General features: G+C 32.2%; 1 protein-coding gene across 6 annotated transcripts in view; it reads right to left on the bottom strand.

Annotated features, from left to right (window-relative positions):
• Sema3a (semaphorin 3A) overlaps window positions 1-15,890 on the bottom strand; it is a 459,630-nt gene that overhangs the window by 141,163 nt on the left and 302,577 nt on the right. For 5 of the 6 annotated variants that reach the window (XM_047562544.1, XM_047562545.1, XM_047562546.1 and 2 more), the window contains one exon: window positions 1,281-1,438. In XM_047562544.1, the coding sequence (XP_047418500.1) occupies window positions 1,281-1,438 (158 nt within the window). Of the gene's footprint in view, window positions 1-1,280; window positions 1,439-15,890 lie in introns of those variants that run through there. The other variant, XM_047562550.1, reaches the window with a different exon arrangement.

The following is a 15,890-nucleotide window of genomic DNA, read 5'->3' as shown; positions in this document are numbered from 1 at the left end:
AGGTTTAGAAATCAATCAACTGGAAAAATCAGAAAAAATAATACCCTGAGTGATTTTTAAATGCCATATTATATACCACACACATGTATGTGTGTGTGTGTGTGTTGCCTTTATATGACTATATATAATGAATCAAATCTCTTTATGAAGAAAATGGAACAGTCATGTTTAAGGCTATTTATTAATGATAGTCATCTAACTTCTAATGAATTTCAAACTAAATTCAGATTTGAATATAAGCCTTTGCTTTGTCCCTAAAACAACATTCTCCAATGAGAACATAAAGTTTTTACAATTTAGGAACTTTTTGGAAGCTACCATCCAATCTGTTATAGTTTCTGAGTAATCAAGGGACACAACTTTAAAGCCCTCAGTGTTAAGAAACAAAAGCAGCACACATTGATGCTGCCATGTATATATTCCAAAAAGCATGTTGTACTATGATTCTCTGAAAAGTATTTCATAAAGACCTATATTCCTAAGGGAAATAAGATTGGAAGGATTGACTACCTAAAAATGGTTAATTTAGGGTGGCACATGGAAATTTAATAGCCTAATTTCTACTAGATTGTCAATCCATGTTTATTTTTCAAACTATAAGTTTATTAATAAGACAAAAACACTATAAGGAAAAAGGATAAACTGGCATCTTACTTATGTCTAATTGGCAAAAATCTGACGTCCTGAAGATTGATCTTTTATTTATTCATTTTTTGAAGACCGATCTAAATCAGGGTTAGCAAATTTTTGTTTAAAATGCCAGATAGTTAATATGTTAGGCTTTGTGGACCAGATTATCTCTGTCTCTGTCTCTTACTCAACTCTGCTATTGTAGCATGAAAGCAAACATAGAACATATGCAAATTAATGAGAATCCCTGTCTTCTAATAATGTTATTTACAAACATGGGTGGCACATAAGATTAGGCATGTGAGTAATTGCTGGCAATATAGAAAGATGTATAAACACACATACATATACTTAATGCATGAAATTTGTGATGATGTATTTCTAATCAGTTCAGCTATTAAATCTATTGCAGAAAAAATATATAATTATTGTTGGATAAGCTAAAGTTAGTATTTCTTATAATGATCTATGCTTTCTTCCTTGATGTTACTACATCATTGATTTGTTATTGTCATTATTTTTTTGCATTTAAAAAGATAAAATATTCATTTAAAACACTTTTCTATAAGCTATCACTTTAATAGCTAGAAATCCTATATATCTTAATATGTTTCACAAGAACTATAGTGCATATATTAAAATGAAGATACCTTTTGAAAATCCTTGATATTAACCAGGTTGAATGAAAATATGTGATCCTTTGCTCCAACATACAGCCTACTCCGTTCCTCATCCAAAAGAAAGGTATGATAACTGGAGCTGTTGGCCAAGCCATTGAAAGTGATCACATTGTTGGATTCCAACATTTCTGCAAGGTAACAAAGCAAAACATTGGGTGTTAATGTGAGATCCTACAGGAGCAGAGGCTATTGGTACATGGTAATCTGACTACTCACTGCTGTCATGATCAATCAGTGGTTATTCTTCAGGGTACTAAGAAATACACAGGAACTAAACTTTTTATATTTCATTGAAATGGGGTTATCTCATTTAGTTTGCTGATTTTGTATTCAATATGATGCACTGTTAGTACAAAGGGAATCTTTGTACTAACAGTGTTGTTAGTACAAAGGGAGTCTTTGTACTAACAGTGCAAAGACAAATCAATTCACAGGTAGTAATGGAGTAGAATGACCAATACTGTATATAAACTTCCACAATTTTATGAAGATTTGCTTAAGCAGTTTTATTTGTCCCAAACCAATAGATTGAAGGGTATGTATAGGAGCTAACAGGGCAGAGGGAATGTGTGGAAAACATAAAACTTAATCTTCTAGGTTGTTTGAAGTCTCTTTTTATTGAGATATTTTAATATATCTTTTGGATCAGTATGTCTTTTTGGATCATTATGTCATTAACTTCACCATCTATATTTTTCAAAACTGTTTCCTGAATTAATGCTTCAGGTTTTTCCAGTACATAGTAGGAATATTTATCAGAATTCACAAACTGCAGAACTGCTTTCAGGGAGAAAGCAGCAATATAGACCCTTCCACTGTCCTAGTCCTACTCCTAGAAAACATGTGATACATGAATGTACATGTGGTACATTGCCTTGCTTTATCCATCTCTCTTAATGCCTTTCATCTTGTTATCAAAAATATGATTTCAATAGAGGTTAAAGTTCAATAGAGGTTAAAGTTCCTTAGCTTAGTATTGGTAGTCAGGTCAATGCCATCCCAGTTTAGACCTTATCCCAGTGCTTCTTAGCCTCATGTCCTTTGTCATGCAGGAAAGCCTGCTGCGTAGTTGTCCAAGTTTTGGCCTTTGTGCCATTACTCTTGACTTCTGCAATTACATGACACTTTGACAAGATAGCCTCCACTCTTAAAAGCCAGTTCAAATGTAACCTACAAGAAATTTTTATAGGACTTCTTGGTACAGCATGCTCAATTTACTCTTATAACTTCACACATCGTCAATTACTGGAACTATTCATATAAATGACCTATCTAACAGAATTAACATTTCCTCATGTCAGGAAATATTTCATCATTTACAACTTATTTGCTTCTCTTTTTATATTATCAGATCAAAGAACATTAAATTGAATGTATATCTTTCTATCTATCTATCTTACAGGCAAAATTGCAAGAACTGTAAACAAATTGTTTAAAGGTGCATTTCTGATTTCTTCTTGAGATTTCTTTAATTGAGATAATTGTTGAGCTGGCTTCATTGTCCTGTACCCTTTTCCCCACAACAAAGGAATAAAAAAAAGAAGGAAAGAAGAAAGGCAGTAAAGAAAGAAAGAAACCAAGAGAAAGAGTTTTATTTGTGTGAGTCATGGCTAAAATGAATGAGAGCTATTAGTCTCCAGAGAGAGAGAGAGAGAGAGAATATACTACTTGATATTTGAATTTAAATGACATTCTTTTCACTAGCATCCAAATAATTTGCAAAAGATCAATACTACTCAGAGTCAATATGACTGAAATTTCAAGACTGTGTACAGATGGAAAGGTACTGTGCTAGAGGCAGGAGCTACATAATATATTCAGGCATTGACTGGCCACTTAAGATGATATATTTATCAAACGGATGCCCTTCACTCTTCTTCAAATTCTACAACCTATAATCAATTCATGTACTGGGGAAGCCAAACAATAGGTAGCTAGGTAAACTTAAAAAAAAAAAAAAAAAGTCAGCCAGAGCCTAAATCAAAATATTTTCATAAAGATATTAAGAAATGGAAGGGGCAACCAAAAGACACACAAGTGGATTTTAACAGGAATTACAATGAAACCACATATGAGAGCTCTAATCATCAAGCAGAAGTTAAATATGAATAACTACTATCAAGACAGATTTGGGAATCATCTTTCTATAAGCCAGAATAGGAGCATCACCACGGTACTTGTGCCCTTGATGTGCACACCTTAAATGCTAGAGTTTCTGTTTCTAGAAAATGAGATTAATAATATATTCTTAATACATCTTCCATGAGATAATGTGAAGGTGACATGTGAAAGCACATTGGATAGTTTGCACAGTATGCACTCAAATGCTACCAGTTTAAACAGTAGAAGGTAAACATGAATATGTTTGATCTTCTTGACCAGAAAGGAAGTTAGGATCTAAGTGGAGTAGACTCAATACAATATCTTTTACCTACTTTATCAAAGGTTTATCATGCTAAAATGATAACAACAGTAATGTATAGTAAAAGGATAAATAAAAATGGAGAGAGCTGGGGTTGTAGCTCAGTGGTAGAGTACTTGTCTAGCATGTTTGAGACACTGGGTTTGATCCTCAGCACCACATAAAAATAAATAAATAAAATAAAGGTCTATCAACAACTCAAAAACAATGGAGATGTATTGTTTGATTTACATCAATTCTGTAATGATATATATTAATTCTAAATATAAATGTAATATGCTGACTGTAATGAAGTATTCTTTTTGTTTGTTACTTTGTACAACTTCAATTCTAAACAAAAAGAATCACTTTCTATAGTATAATTTCAAAACACTGAAAATACCTTTCCAATTGAAAAATATGTTACAGGCTGAATTTTGTAAGTAAGATTGGGCAGAATTACTGGTTTCTGTATATAGACAAATTAAAGTTTGGATGGTTTAAGTATGAAATCACTGTGAGAACAAACTACACGTTTTAAAATGTTACTCCTGAACTATTCCATTAATAAAAAAACAAAAAAACAGACAATACTTTCTGGTTAACAGCTATTTTCCATTGCTTTCAAAATGTACTTCTTTTTGTCTCTTCATTCCTTTCATTCTAATTTCAATCTAATCACAGGAACTTTCTGCAAAGCTTTATAACTGAGACAGGAGTCTTTCTGAGACCCTCATGGCAATGAGCAAGGTAAACTCTGGATCAACTCAATTATCCTACCACTTTCTTAGGCAAAAATGCTTGAGTTAAACTCAGACACTTTCTCTCTAAATCTAGTTCTCAGATTCCTCGTTATTCTCTTTTCCTTATTTAAATTTGTGATTTTTTTTTTCCTAGGTGTTGACACATGCAGTTGCAACTGATATTAAATGACTTCAAGTTTGAAATGATTCTTTCAGAATTTTAGGTGTTTATTTTTTAGGTTATTTTATTTAAACCTTATAATGACATAAACTTGTGTTGAAACTAAAATAAATATTCAGTAATGTGAGATGCTGGTTAACATTTCTATACCTTCTCACAATTGCCTGTGCTCATATTCAAAGAACAACAAAATGCTATTTTGAAGAACAATACAAATTTCCATGGAGTTCTTTCACCTATGGTGAATCTGAAAAGACCAAAGCTTTTGTAAAAGGGTGAAATTCTCTGGATATATAATATAACTTTTTTCCTTTTTTTCTGGTTGAGACATTACTTCAATTTCTATCTGCTGTGTCAATTGTAAAGAGAAGTAAATGTAGAATTATAATCAAAGATGCCATTTTAAGAATAAGGACTCTTTAATGAATAATATGTTCTTAAATTTAAAAGGTGAGTCAAGAAGTATTCTCTTTATTCTAGATTTACCAAATACTGTAGTAGCATTATACTTTGTACAAAAACAAAATGGAAGATAAACTGATTGTAAACCCAGGCAAGCAGTTGGTACTCAATAAGTATCAACTATTACCACTATATGGTTGTGGTATGATATAAAACAATATAGATAATAAGAACAAGTTATGGTTGGTTTGGCAGAAAAAAATCAATTCATATAATCCCAAATAAAAGTGTCATCAAAAAAACAAAGTATCATCAATTTCACGTAGGGCCCCCTCTCTTGTGATAGAGTTAAAAAAAAAGTCTCCTGAAATTTGTAACTCTTTTAATTATATTGGTTTCTATTTAATCTAATAACAAAAAGAAAAATAAATTATGTCCTATAATGAAATGTTACCAAATTATCATGGGAGAAAAGTCATAATTTTTATAATGAGTCAATTCTAATTTTATTCTATTTATTTATTTATAAATGTGCAGGTTTGCCCTTTTCCCCTGAATTCATCATGATCTTTAATGTTAAAGATCATATTAATTTGGGGGAAACAAAGGCAAAGAAAGTTATTAGCAGCAATTTCTTCAGTATTCAGATATTGAAAATTATTTTATAAACTAATGTCCTTAGACATTTATTCTAATACATGGAAAAAAAGGTAGGGGAATGTACATCAAAACCACACATGATGATTCACCTCTACATAATAAAATTTTATAGTTCCTGTGGTGTTCTGATTATTCTTAGGATAGACAGAGATTTACACAAATGATTACAATGACAGGCTCATATTCTAGAAAAGACAGTGAAATGAATATTGATTTCTAAAATAGTCAAGACTGCCCAGATCTAGACTTTTTATAGTAGGATGGAGAACTCCTGTATTCTTGACCTTCAAATCCAAACAATGGTCAGCCTGTTCCTATTCTTCTGATTTCTGATACCTCTCTCTCTCTCTCTCTCTCTCTCTCTCCTTCCTCCAAGTTTTATAGCAAGAACAGTAATAGGACCTCACCAGTTGCTGGATTCAAATGAATTGTGTGTATTCATTGGTGTGTGTCAGCTTATGTTCTTTTTCCATGACTTGAACTTTGTCCTTTTCATAGAACAGTCAAACATTCCATTTAAAATTTTCAAAGCTAGGTCTATAAGATGCCAAAACATTTTGGCTAAATGATAACCACATCTAGATATTTGTAAATATTGGAAAGTTCGGTAAAATCCAAAAATTTTGGATCCTGTATTTTAGTGCTTCCTTGACCTTTTTAAAATTTTCCCAAACAAAAAAAAATTCCAAAAGTATAACACAGGCAGAATCACAACTTTTTTCGCATTGTAAGAACAAGACAACAAAATCAAGTGCTACCTACTCTTGTTACCAGTTTATACAAAAAAGAGGAGGTATTTTATTTTACTAGCAAAATGAATGGAGAGGACAAAAAGCAAAAGATAATCTTCACAGATGAATGAGTTACACAAGGGGAAAAGTCACAATATCTTCATTTTATTTTTCTTACTTCACCAAGTACTAATTTTAAAAACTTTACTGTGCCATTAGAACCTTTCCACTGACTGATGTTTGGCAAGTGCTACCCTAATATAAACTGTGCAAATGACAAATTACACTCTTACCAATTTTGGCCAATGGATCTTGTCATAGCATTGATGGAGCCAATATCAGTGTTTGTCTATATGCTTTTACTTATTTAGTGATCTGGGAATATTCTCTCAATTTACAAATTTTGGTAAGTATTGCTTGAATGTATTTAGAAAAATTTATCTTTTGATTCCAGTAAAATTAAGCCCTCAAAATATGCATAAAGTTTACTCATTCTTAACTGATGCTAACTAACTTATCTCTTGCATTTTCTGGTTGTCTTATGTTTAATGTCTCTATTCAATCAATTTTATGCCAGGATTCTCCTCCATCAAATTATTTTTATTTATAGTTGATGTGAATAATCAACTTTTTGACTTAGACTCTCTAATGAAGGTATGAGGTGCCCACTCTTGAGCTTTGACTAAATACAGGTCTATTCCCAGCCAAAGCACAGTTTCTCCACTTCTAGACTCCATACAATACTCAAATGTCCTAAAACACTTTGTCAGGGAGAGAAGTTCACTCTCCCTCAGATATTCTCATAAAGCATTAAGAGCAAGACTACCAGTGATATGAATCTATTCTCCATTCTTTATAATGAGAAAAATATATACAGAAAATAATTTGTTCACCAGTTAATCTGATGAATTTGATTTTTATCATTTAATGGTCATTCCACAAACACATATTAATTCCTTATTATGTGTAACACGTATACTTTGGATAAGAAGTATGTGGAGTATGAAGAAGAATAGAACCTTGATAGAAGGATAGACAAATGTTCTTGGAGAAACAAAAATGAAATCAACAACAATAAAAAGAAGATAACTAGAGCTATGGAAACCAATAGAAGGAAAAAAATAATGCCATACTGAGAAGCCAATAACACTTGGAGAAGGAGCTAGGGGATTAAACCTGGCCTTAAAAAAAATGAACAGGACTTTTACCTGAAGAAAGAGGTATGGCAGAGCTTCCCATTCACAGGAATGAGTAAAGACCAGATGATTCAAATAAGGAAGAACACAAGAGAAGCACCTTGTAAGTGCCTATTATGTGACAGAAACTGGAGTGATATACATGAATATTCATTTATGCTTCACAACTCTGTGAGGTAGGAATTCTCCTTCCCCATTATTTTTCTCATAAGGAAATTGATTGTGATAGGCTATTGGAAATACCCTAGGTCCCAGAGCAAATATGCTGGAAAGTCAAGATAGCCATTTCTATCTGAAATCTGAGGTCAGACTCTTCTTACTTTTCTTCACAGTATCTTTAAAAAAAGTACAATTTGGATAATATTAAGTTCTTATTGTCAAGAACTTTGGTTATCTCTTACTCTCGTGTTACCTAAATTAACAATGTCTTAAATATTTATATTATTTTATTTACTTTCCACTTGGTCTTTTTACACAATAATAACTCTTTGGGCAATCTTATCTACAATTGGAGCTTTCACCACTAACATATTTTGACATGTCTCAAATATATGTCTTCTAAGACATATTTCCCTCTAAAGACCAAACAAAGGCTTCCTAGAAACCTCTATTTAGATGTTGCACAAACATCTCAGCATCCACATGACTTACATAGAGTTCACTCCCTTTTTTCTTTCCATTACTGACATCACCAGCTTTCTGCATGTTTTAAGTTGCTTACAAGTATCACTCATCCAAAGATTCATGCAAGCCAGAGCCTTTCATCATCCACAGAGCCAATCTATCCCTCCAGTTTTGCTCACCACAACAATTTGTCTTATGTTTTCTTTTGCTTACATACTCACTGCCAATAGTTTAACTCCCCATATCTTTCCTGAATTATTGTAACTATCTTCTAACTGAACTTCCTCTCTAGGTTTATACTGACAAGCCTCATGAGGCCCTGCATCCAGATGAACCTTTATACAAAAGAAACACACTTTCTACTGGTGAAAGATGATGGAGGAGAGGCATTTTTCTTCCATCTACTTCCTTTGAATCTCAGGGGGGAAAAAAAGAGAACAAGAACAAAAGAGGAAAATATACATGTTAACTGAAAAAAGCAAAAACACTAATGGAATGTCAAGTATTAAAATAATATATCAGAGTGGAGCTTGAAACATTTTGATATAGGATGCTGTAATCTGGAACATATCTCCATATATTCTAGGTATGACAGAATTAGTAAACAATCAAAGCTGATAACACTAAAATATTGTTGGAAAATATCCATAAAGAGTGCATCTGAAGCTAAAGTGTAAAACCATTTTCATCATCCCTAACACATGCACATCAGGGACTGTTCTGATCACACACACACACACACACCCCACATTCATTGTGTGTGTTATTTGCCTACTAAAGGACAGCACACAGGTAAAGTGGAGTGAAGGCAGGAGTGAACCCAGATGACATCAGAGGGTAACTCTAACACAGCTTAATGAGAAACATACCAATCATCAAAATATGGGGAAAAAGGAGTGTGTTTCCACAAGAAAATACATTAAAGACTTTGGAGTGTATTTTCACATGGAAACACTCACAGGCTTTGAAGTCTTCCATCTCACTCCCTCACTGTGATAAAGAAGAAAAGAGTTCACCAAAATGTGAATAGGAAAGGGGAGGATTGATTCTGGTTAACTAAATTTCAAACTAAGTACTAATAAAATCAAATTTTATTTAAAAGTGATATTGAGATAAAGTGAAGAATAGCTTATAGACATTAAGCTTAAAATACACTTGAATCTACAGATTAAAGCATGGTAACATCTTCTAGTAAAATCTAATCTTACAAAAGGAATAATTATGGAATTTACTAAATCAAGATAGAATACATTTGGAATCCAAGCAGAAAATTTGAGTCATATAGAGAAGGGAAGAAATCACGTAGAACTCCTATTTCTTTAAAACAAAATTGCTTCAATCCTAAAATTATTCTGAGAGATTTATCTATATAATTTCAGTTCTGTATGTTTTCTACACTTGCTTTTTTCTCATTTACCAACAAAGTATGTATAAGTGTATGTGTGAATGTCTGTTTGCCTATATGTACAACAATATACAAATATATTTACACACAAATATATTATATTTACACATTGGATTATTACCAATTCACTCAATAATATACCACTTATAGTTCACAGATTAGAGAATTCTTTGACCCTCAGAACTCTGATTCTTCCATCCTCACTTGCTTGGTAAGAAGATTCATTGTTAGTGTTTAGGGTTCACCTCTACTGGGCACTTTGTGACCTTCCAAGAGACAGTGCATCCTGCTTTCTTTGTGAAACAGTGCCCTATATATATGTAGATTGTTCACTGCATTATCTCCTAAGCTTTCCTTCTGAAGTTAAAATATGTTCGTTTTAGTTATTTTTGTAGGTCTAGCCTACAAATGGTTGGTTCCTGGCATATACATAGTCCTGGCACATAGAAGCATGAATCTCAATAAATATTATTTGAAACACATTCTACTTCTTAAAAATGCAACAAAAAACCTCAGAGAAATAAGTGCAATATTAAACACTGAAGAAAAACAGAAAATATACATATATTCATACAATATACATTATATATCAGACAATGTACTAGCTTTTCCAATTAGCTATGCATTAAGTTTAATTGACCCATTAAATTATTTCAAAATTCTAAAATTTTTATAAACTAATTATAGAAATTACAATAATATGGCTAATTTTAATTTCACATGTGAAGCACTGTTATGTTTTTTACATATAGCAATCACATTAGCAGACTTTTTTGAGTTCTGCTTTGCCAGCAGGGTTGAACACCAAGACTATTTTTTTTGGGGGGGGTGCTGCACACTCTATAAGCACTCTACCGACTGAGCTGTCCCCCCAACCCCCCAAGACTATTTTGACAGCAACTTATCTGGTCCTCTATCCGTATTTTCTTTCAACTTTAGTATACTCTTCATCACCATATAAATTAACCAGAATATATATTAAAACAAAACACAGCATATGTACCCATTACCTTTACCTTAGCACTATCTGAAAAAAAGCTGCCATCCTTAATCTTTCCTAGCTACCTTATTTTATTCTGGTTTCTATAAATTTCCACAATCCAAACAGCCAGTTAGCTTTTTTGTAACCCTTGTCTGCCCCTCCTGCTTCCAGTTTATTTTCCTTATTCTTTCTTGTGCTTCAGAGTTCAGTTAAAAGCCACCTCTCATGGAAGGCTTGAGAATTAGCAGGTATTACTCTCCCCTTTGATGCCCCACTGTGCTTTAATAAAGACACACAGAAGTGAATAAATTGCATGCCAGTCTATCAGGGTACATACCCTCAGATTCAAAGGTTAACACAGGGCCATATCAGTCAAATTATACAGAAGAAATAGTTAACTTGATAATTAATCATTGAGCTGGAGATCGAGAAGGATCTTTAAACTGACCAAAAGTCTGACCACTTACATATAAGACAGCATAAGTAACTCTACCACTAACAGTTGCAGAAGTCAGATTTAAATACAGACCTAAGTTCAATGCTCTTTCTAAATTGAAAAATTTTGGCTTTATTTTTCTCCTTGGTTTTTGCTGCCTGATCACTGTTATTGGTAGTGGTTTGTGGAATGGGTACGTAAACAAAAAATGATAGTTGTGTACAACTTACAAAATAAATAAGGCACCATACTTCTCCTTGGAAGAATAAAAATAGCTTAAATGGAATTACATAAGTCAACTAAGTATTTTAGTGTGGATTAAAACTGCTAATTCAATATGAATTGCTATTGATCACTCATTTCTGTGTAAGATGGTTAGTCTGTAAAAAATTAATATTAAAGCATTAGGTACTTCTTTAAAATTTGTGTTTTTAGTGTTTTGCATTATGGCTAGTAATCCAGAGATCAAAACTTTGTTTTTGATTCTATGTCTTTATTATTTATGACACTCCTTAATAGGAAAGTCTCTACTGTAAGTCCACCATCAAGTGTTTATTAAATAACAATGAATGGTGATCATTATATGATCATTAGCAAGAGAAAAATAGGAGGTCTGTTTCATACAGTAAAAAAATCTAACATATAGCACAGCGTATGGTTTAGTGTGGTCTCTATATAACTACATTTCCTATAGCTGAAAGCAGATTTTCTGACATTTACTAATTGTGTAATAATATTTTTCAATAGTAAAACTGTAGAAAATAATTCACATATAGAGAATTAAATAGGGATAAACCATCATCACCCATTATCTGTTGCATACGTCTACTAAGATTTTCTTAAAAAACTGCTCAAGAATAATGTATTTGAATTGTTCTAAAACTGAGAAAAATGAGTTTTTATTGAAGAAAAAGATTGAATACTTCATCTAGGATATTTCCATTATTTCCATTTCAGCACACATTTGTGTTAAGAAGGAAGGTTTCCTTATTCACTGATAAAAACTGTTCTCTAGTATGTTTAAATGCAAATATACTGGAGAACATGTTCATTTCAGTGTTCATGGATATCTTTTTTTGATTTGATATCAGCTCCTAGTTAATTCCGAGGGTGAGAAGGGAGACTTGGTCAAAGGAAAACCCAGGAGAGCACACGGACAATATTTCAGGATCAATCAAGTAACCAAATCAGAAGGGCACAGTTGTGTGGTTGTTTCCTTCCTTCCTTTATTTGGTGGTGGTGGTGGACCAGGGCGAGTGTGGTTTAAGGGATTGTAGAGAACGGTCATGTGGCATTCCTAGCTTGTCCTACTTCTTTAACTAGAATAGACAATTTCATCACGAAGGCTTCTGGCTTATTGATAAAAGCATTTCGCAGGGTTAGAATTCTCTCTGCAGAAGGATGAGAAGAAGATGGGAGATGAGTATGTTGAAAACCAATGAATTCAAGAATCCCTAGAAGATATATGCCATGTATTCTGGGGACACTAATCTTACTGACAGTGACATTCTATATAAGATGGCCTATTATACATTTTTATTTAATAATAGTGTGTTTTAATTTGGAATGGAGACACTCCACAATATTTTTTAACAACTCTGAATCAGATTCCCTAATAAAATTTGTTCTCAGCAATTTATTGACATTTTATAATTTGTCCCTATCTACAAATAACAGGAGGAAACAGGAAATTGTCACATAGATAATTTGGTAGGAGAAAGCTCTCCAATATCTGGCTCTTCCTAAATAATTTTTGACAAAATTTATCTGATAGGATTTATTATAGATTTATTTTGATGATACAGGAAAAAATTAAAAGAGCAATTTGAGCATTTTTCTCTTATGTAGCAAATGAGACAAGTTTAGATTGTTCCATTTATTTTCCAAGTATTTTCTGCCATAAATACTATTCTAAAATTAGATCACAGTTAGAAATGTTCTGGGATTGAAGTTAAATATAATGTGAGCCAGGTTTGGTTTAAGACCCCTAAGGACAACTCATGATTCCCCAGAATAAAGCAAAAAATTCAGCTAGTTTACTGAAAATCCCTGCTCTCCCAGGGCCCATTAAATCAAGCACACCTCTGGGCTAGACAGGACAATAGACAGTAAAGATTCACTAGACCATTGCAGGACACACAGACATTTATTCCCACAAGACAAAAGCCTAATTCAGAACCAGATTTACTACTTCTTCAAAATTGGGGGGTGGATGTGGCATAAGCTAATTTCTCATCAAACTTCCTCCTATACTTCTTAAAAATATGACTGTGTCCCTTTTACAAAAACAAAACATTAATAACAATGTTAGAATTACAAGTAATAAACATTGTTTAGCATGAAATATGATCTGCTTTAAATCCCTGCTCGTCACTACACTCATTCAAAATGAGACTCCCATTAGTCTGAAGGTGGAGAATAATGGTATGATTTTCCCTCACATGTGAGGAAGAGCAAATGTGTTCGTGCTAGTAAGTTCTAATAAACCCTCCAAGTATGAGCAAATGTGTTCGTGCTAGTAAGTTCTAATAAACCCTCCAAGTGTTTGAATGTGAGAAACTGAAAGAATCATATAACATTAACTAATGTCACAGATGTCTTAATTATTTCATTTCCTTGGTACTTATTAATTTTGCATGTAAAAAATGAAAATAAGTGTATCTCTGAAAATTCACTTCTTTATATTATAGTTTATTAATAAACTTTGGGTTAAATTATTGAAAATAATTTTAGATATTTAAAATTGAAACATTTCTTTGAGGACACCTGGTAGATATTATTTTTAACTTCTCCATCAAATTATAAATTGTTATGAAAATAACAATCTATGTACCTCTGTCTCACAAAACCTACTTTAAAAGCTGTTGTGTGTTTAGTGTGTCCCTAAATGGCAATATATTTTTATAACATTTCCAAGATTTAAAAATTTTGTTTTATTATATTTTCCTATAAAATTATTTAAAACAGGCATTTGGTTCTTATTAGGCTAAATGTCACTACTGATAAAAGTCAAAAAGTTGTAGAAACTAGTAGAATTGGAGAACTGAGGGGGAAAAAAAATGTCTACCGTTCCCAATTATAATTTCATTGTTTTATCATTTCCAAGTATTCAAGGTAGAGAAGTCACTTCAACTTAAAAATCTAGAAATTAGTTTAAAAGTTCACAGTTGAGTTTGTTAGATGAAGGTAATGACTTCCACCTCATTTAGTAATTCAGAATCTTCAAAAATGCCGCACCCACCCTTTCGGTACGCTCTGGAGTTTATCAGCCTTGCTTTGCCACTTCATTAGCTGTCAAGAAGCAGTAAGTGATATTGCTATGAAAGTCTTGATTCAGGTAGTTGAAAATGCTCTTGTTGGGAAAGTACCAATTATCAACAGAGTCCAGCAAAGTGAGCTTGTCAGGGAAGGCACACCATCCACATGCACACAGTCACTAATCATTTTTGTAGACATCAAAGAAAGAGGGAGCATCTGAGCTATGTGTAGTTGTAACCTTCAGAGAAAAACACGTCAGTTCTACATACCCTGCAGTGAGGTTATCATTCACCATAGTATTCTTATAATTGTGTGACACAAACAAAATAAGAATATAAAATAGGTATTTTCTTCCCAAAGGAAGAAAAATTTTAAAATAATATTACATTATTCTCTATATTTAAAAGGATACTTAACTTTAAACTGTTTTTGTGGCCATTTTTTCCCCCTAAATGTTTGTTGTTATCATTAAAACAATTCTACCATTAATTTCCCCTTAGGTAAAGGCATGTTATTTGAGGTTCAAAATGTTACTTTATTGAATTTGAATTATACAGCCTTTTGTTTCTTCTCTACCTTCTACCATACTTCTAAGGTTATTAAACAGACAACTAAAATCTGACATATCCCAAGTACAAGTTAAAAACTATTTTCTGAGTAACTTATATGACATTTTACATATATATGTAAATATATAATTTAAAAAAAACAGTTGACCCTGTTTCTTTGCTTGCTGAAAACAAGCATGCATATTAAAGAATAAATAATTCTTTACTGGTATGTTCCATCAAACATCAGTTTCCTTGGATGCTGCATAAATGGTATAAAAATGAATTTATGGAAGTAATAGATATTTCATGATAGCATATTAGCATATTAGCAGACTAATAATATTATTATTAATTATTATTATTAATATTATTAGCATAATATTAAAGACTTTGGATGGTCTAGCCATACACATTTTGATAAAAAATCCTACTTAAATCCAGTGTTTTCCAACTATGTAGGACATAAAAGCCCCCCTTTTTCTCCTATAAGAGAACTCATATTTTCAAGGAATGTTTAGGGAGATAGCATTGTATTAATGTCAAACTTTGATTGTTAAAAACATGATGAAATTTATGAAAAAGTATTTAGATGTTAAATATTTGGGGGAAAACACTTCGGTGTAAATTATTTTAGAAATGTGGATATTGCCTAATATAATTATCTTGAGAAATGAAGACAAACCAATTTCTTTCTTTGAACTTAGTGTCTGCTATTATTGTTTTTTTGGAGGGTAACAGTACTATAAGAACAATGCCCTACATTTTCAATATGTTCCTTGGTATGAAGTTAGTTTTTTTAATTATAAATTTCTAAATTAAAGACTAAGTAATAAATAGAAGACTGAGAAAGGTGATGAAACAAATGCAATAAATATTTAATCTCTAATTTAGTCAAAACTGGTTAATTCACAATGTCTGAATTTAAATTTTGGATGGTTTCCTAGAATTTCAGTCCTATGACTACAACTGAAAATAAAATATAAACCACTATGAGACAATATTTTTTAAAA

Source organism: Sciurus carolinensis, chromosome 8 (genome assembly GCF_902686445.1).
Source record: "Sciurus carolinensis chromosome 8, mSciCar1.2, whole genome shotgun sequence".
In the NCBI taxonomy this organism is placed as follows: domain Eukaryota; kingdom Metazoa; phylum Chordata; class Mammalia; order Rodentia; family Sciuridae; genus Sciurus; species Sciurus carolinensis.
This window is presented reverse-complemented; position numbering and strand designations above follow the sequence as displayed.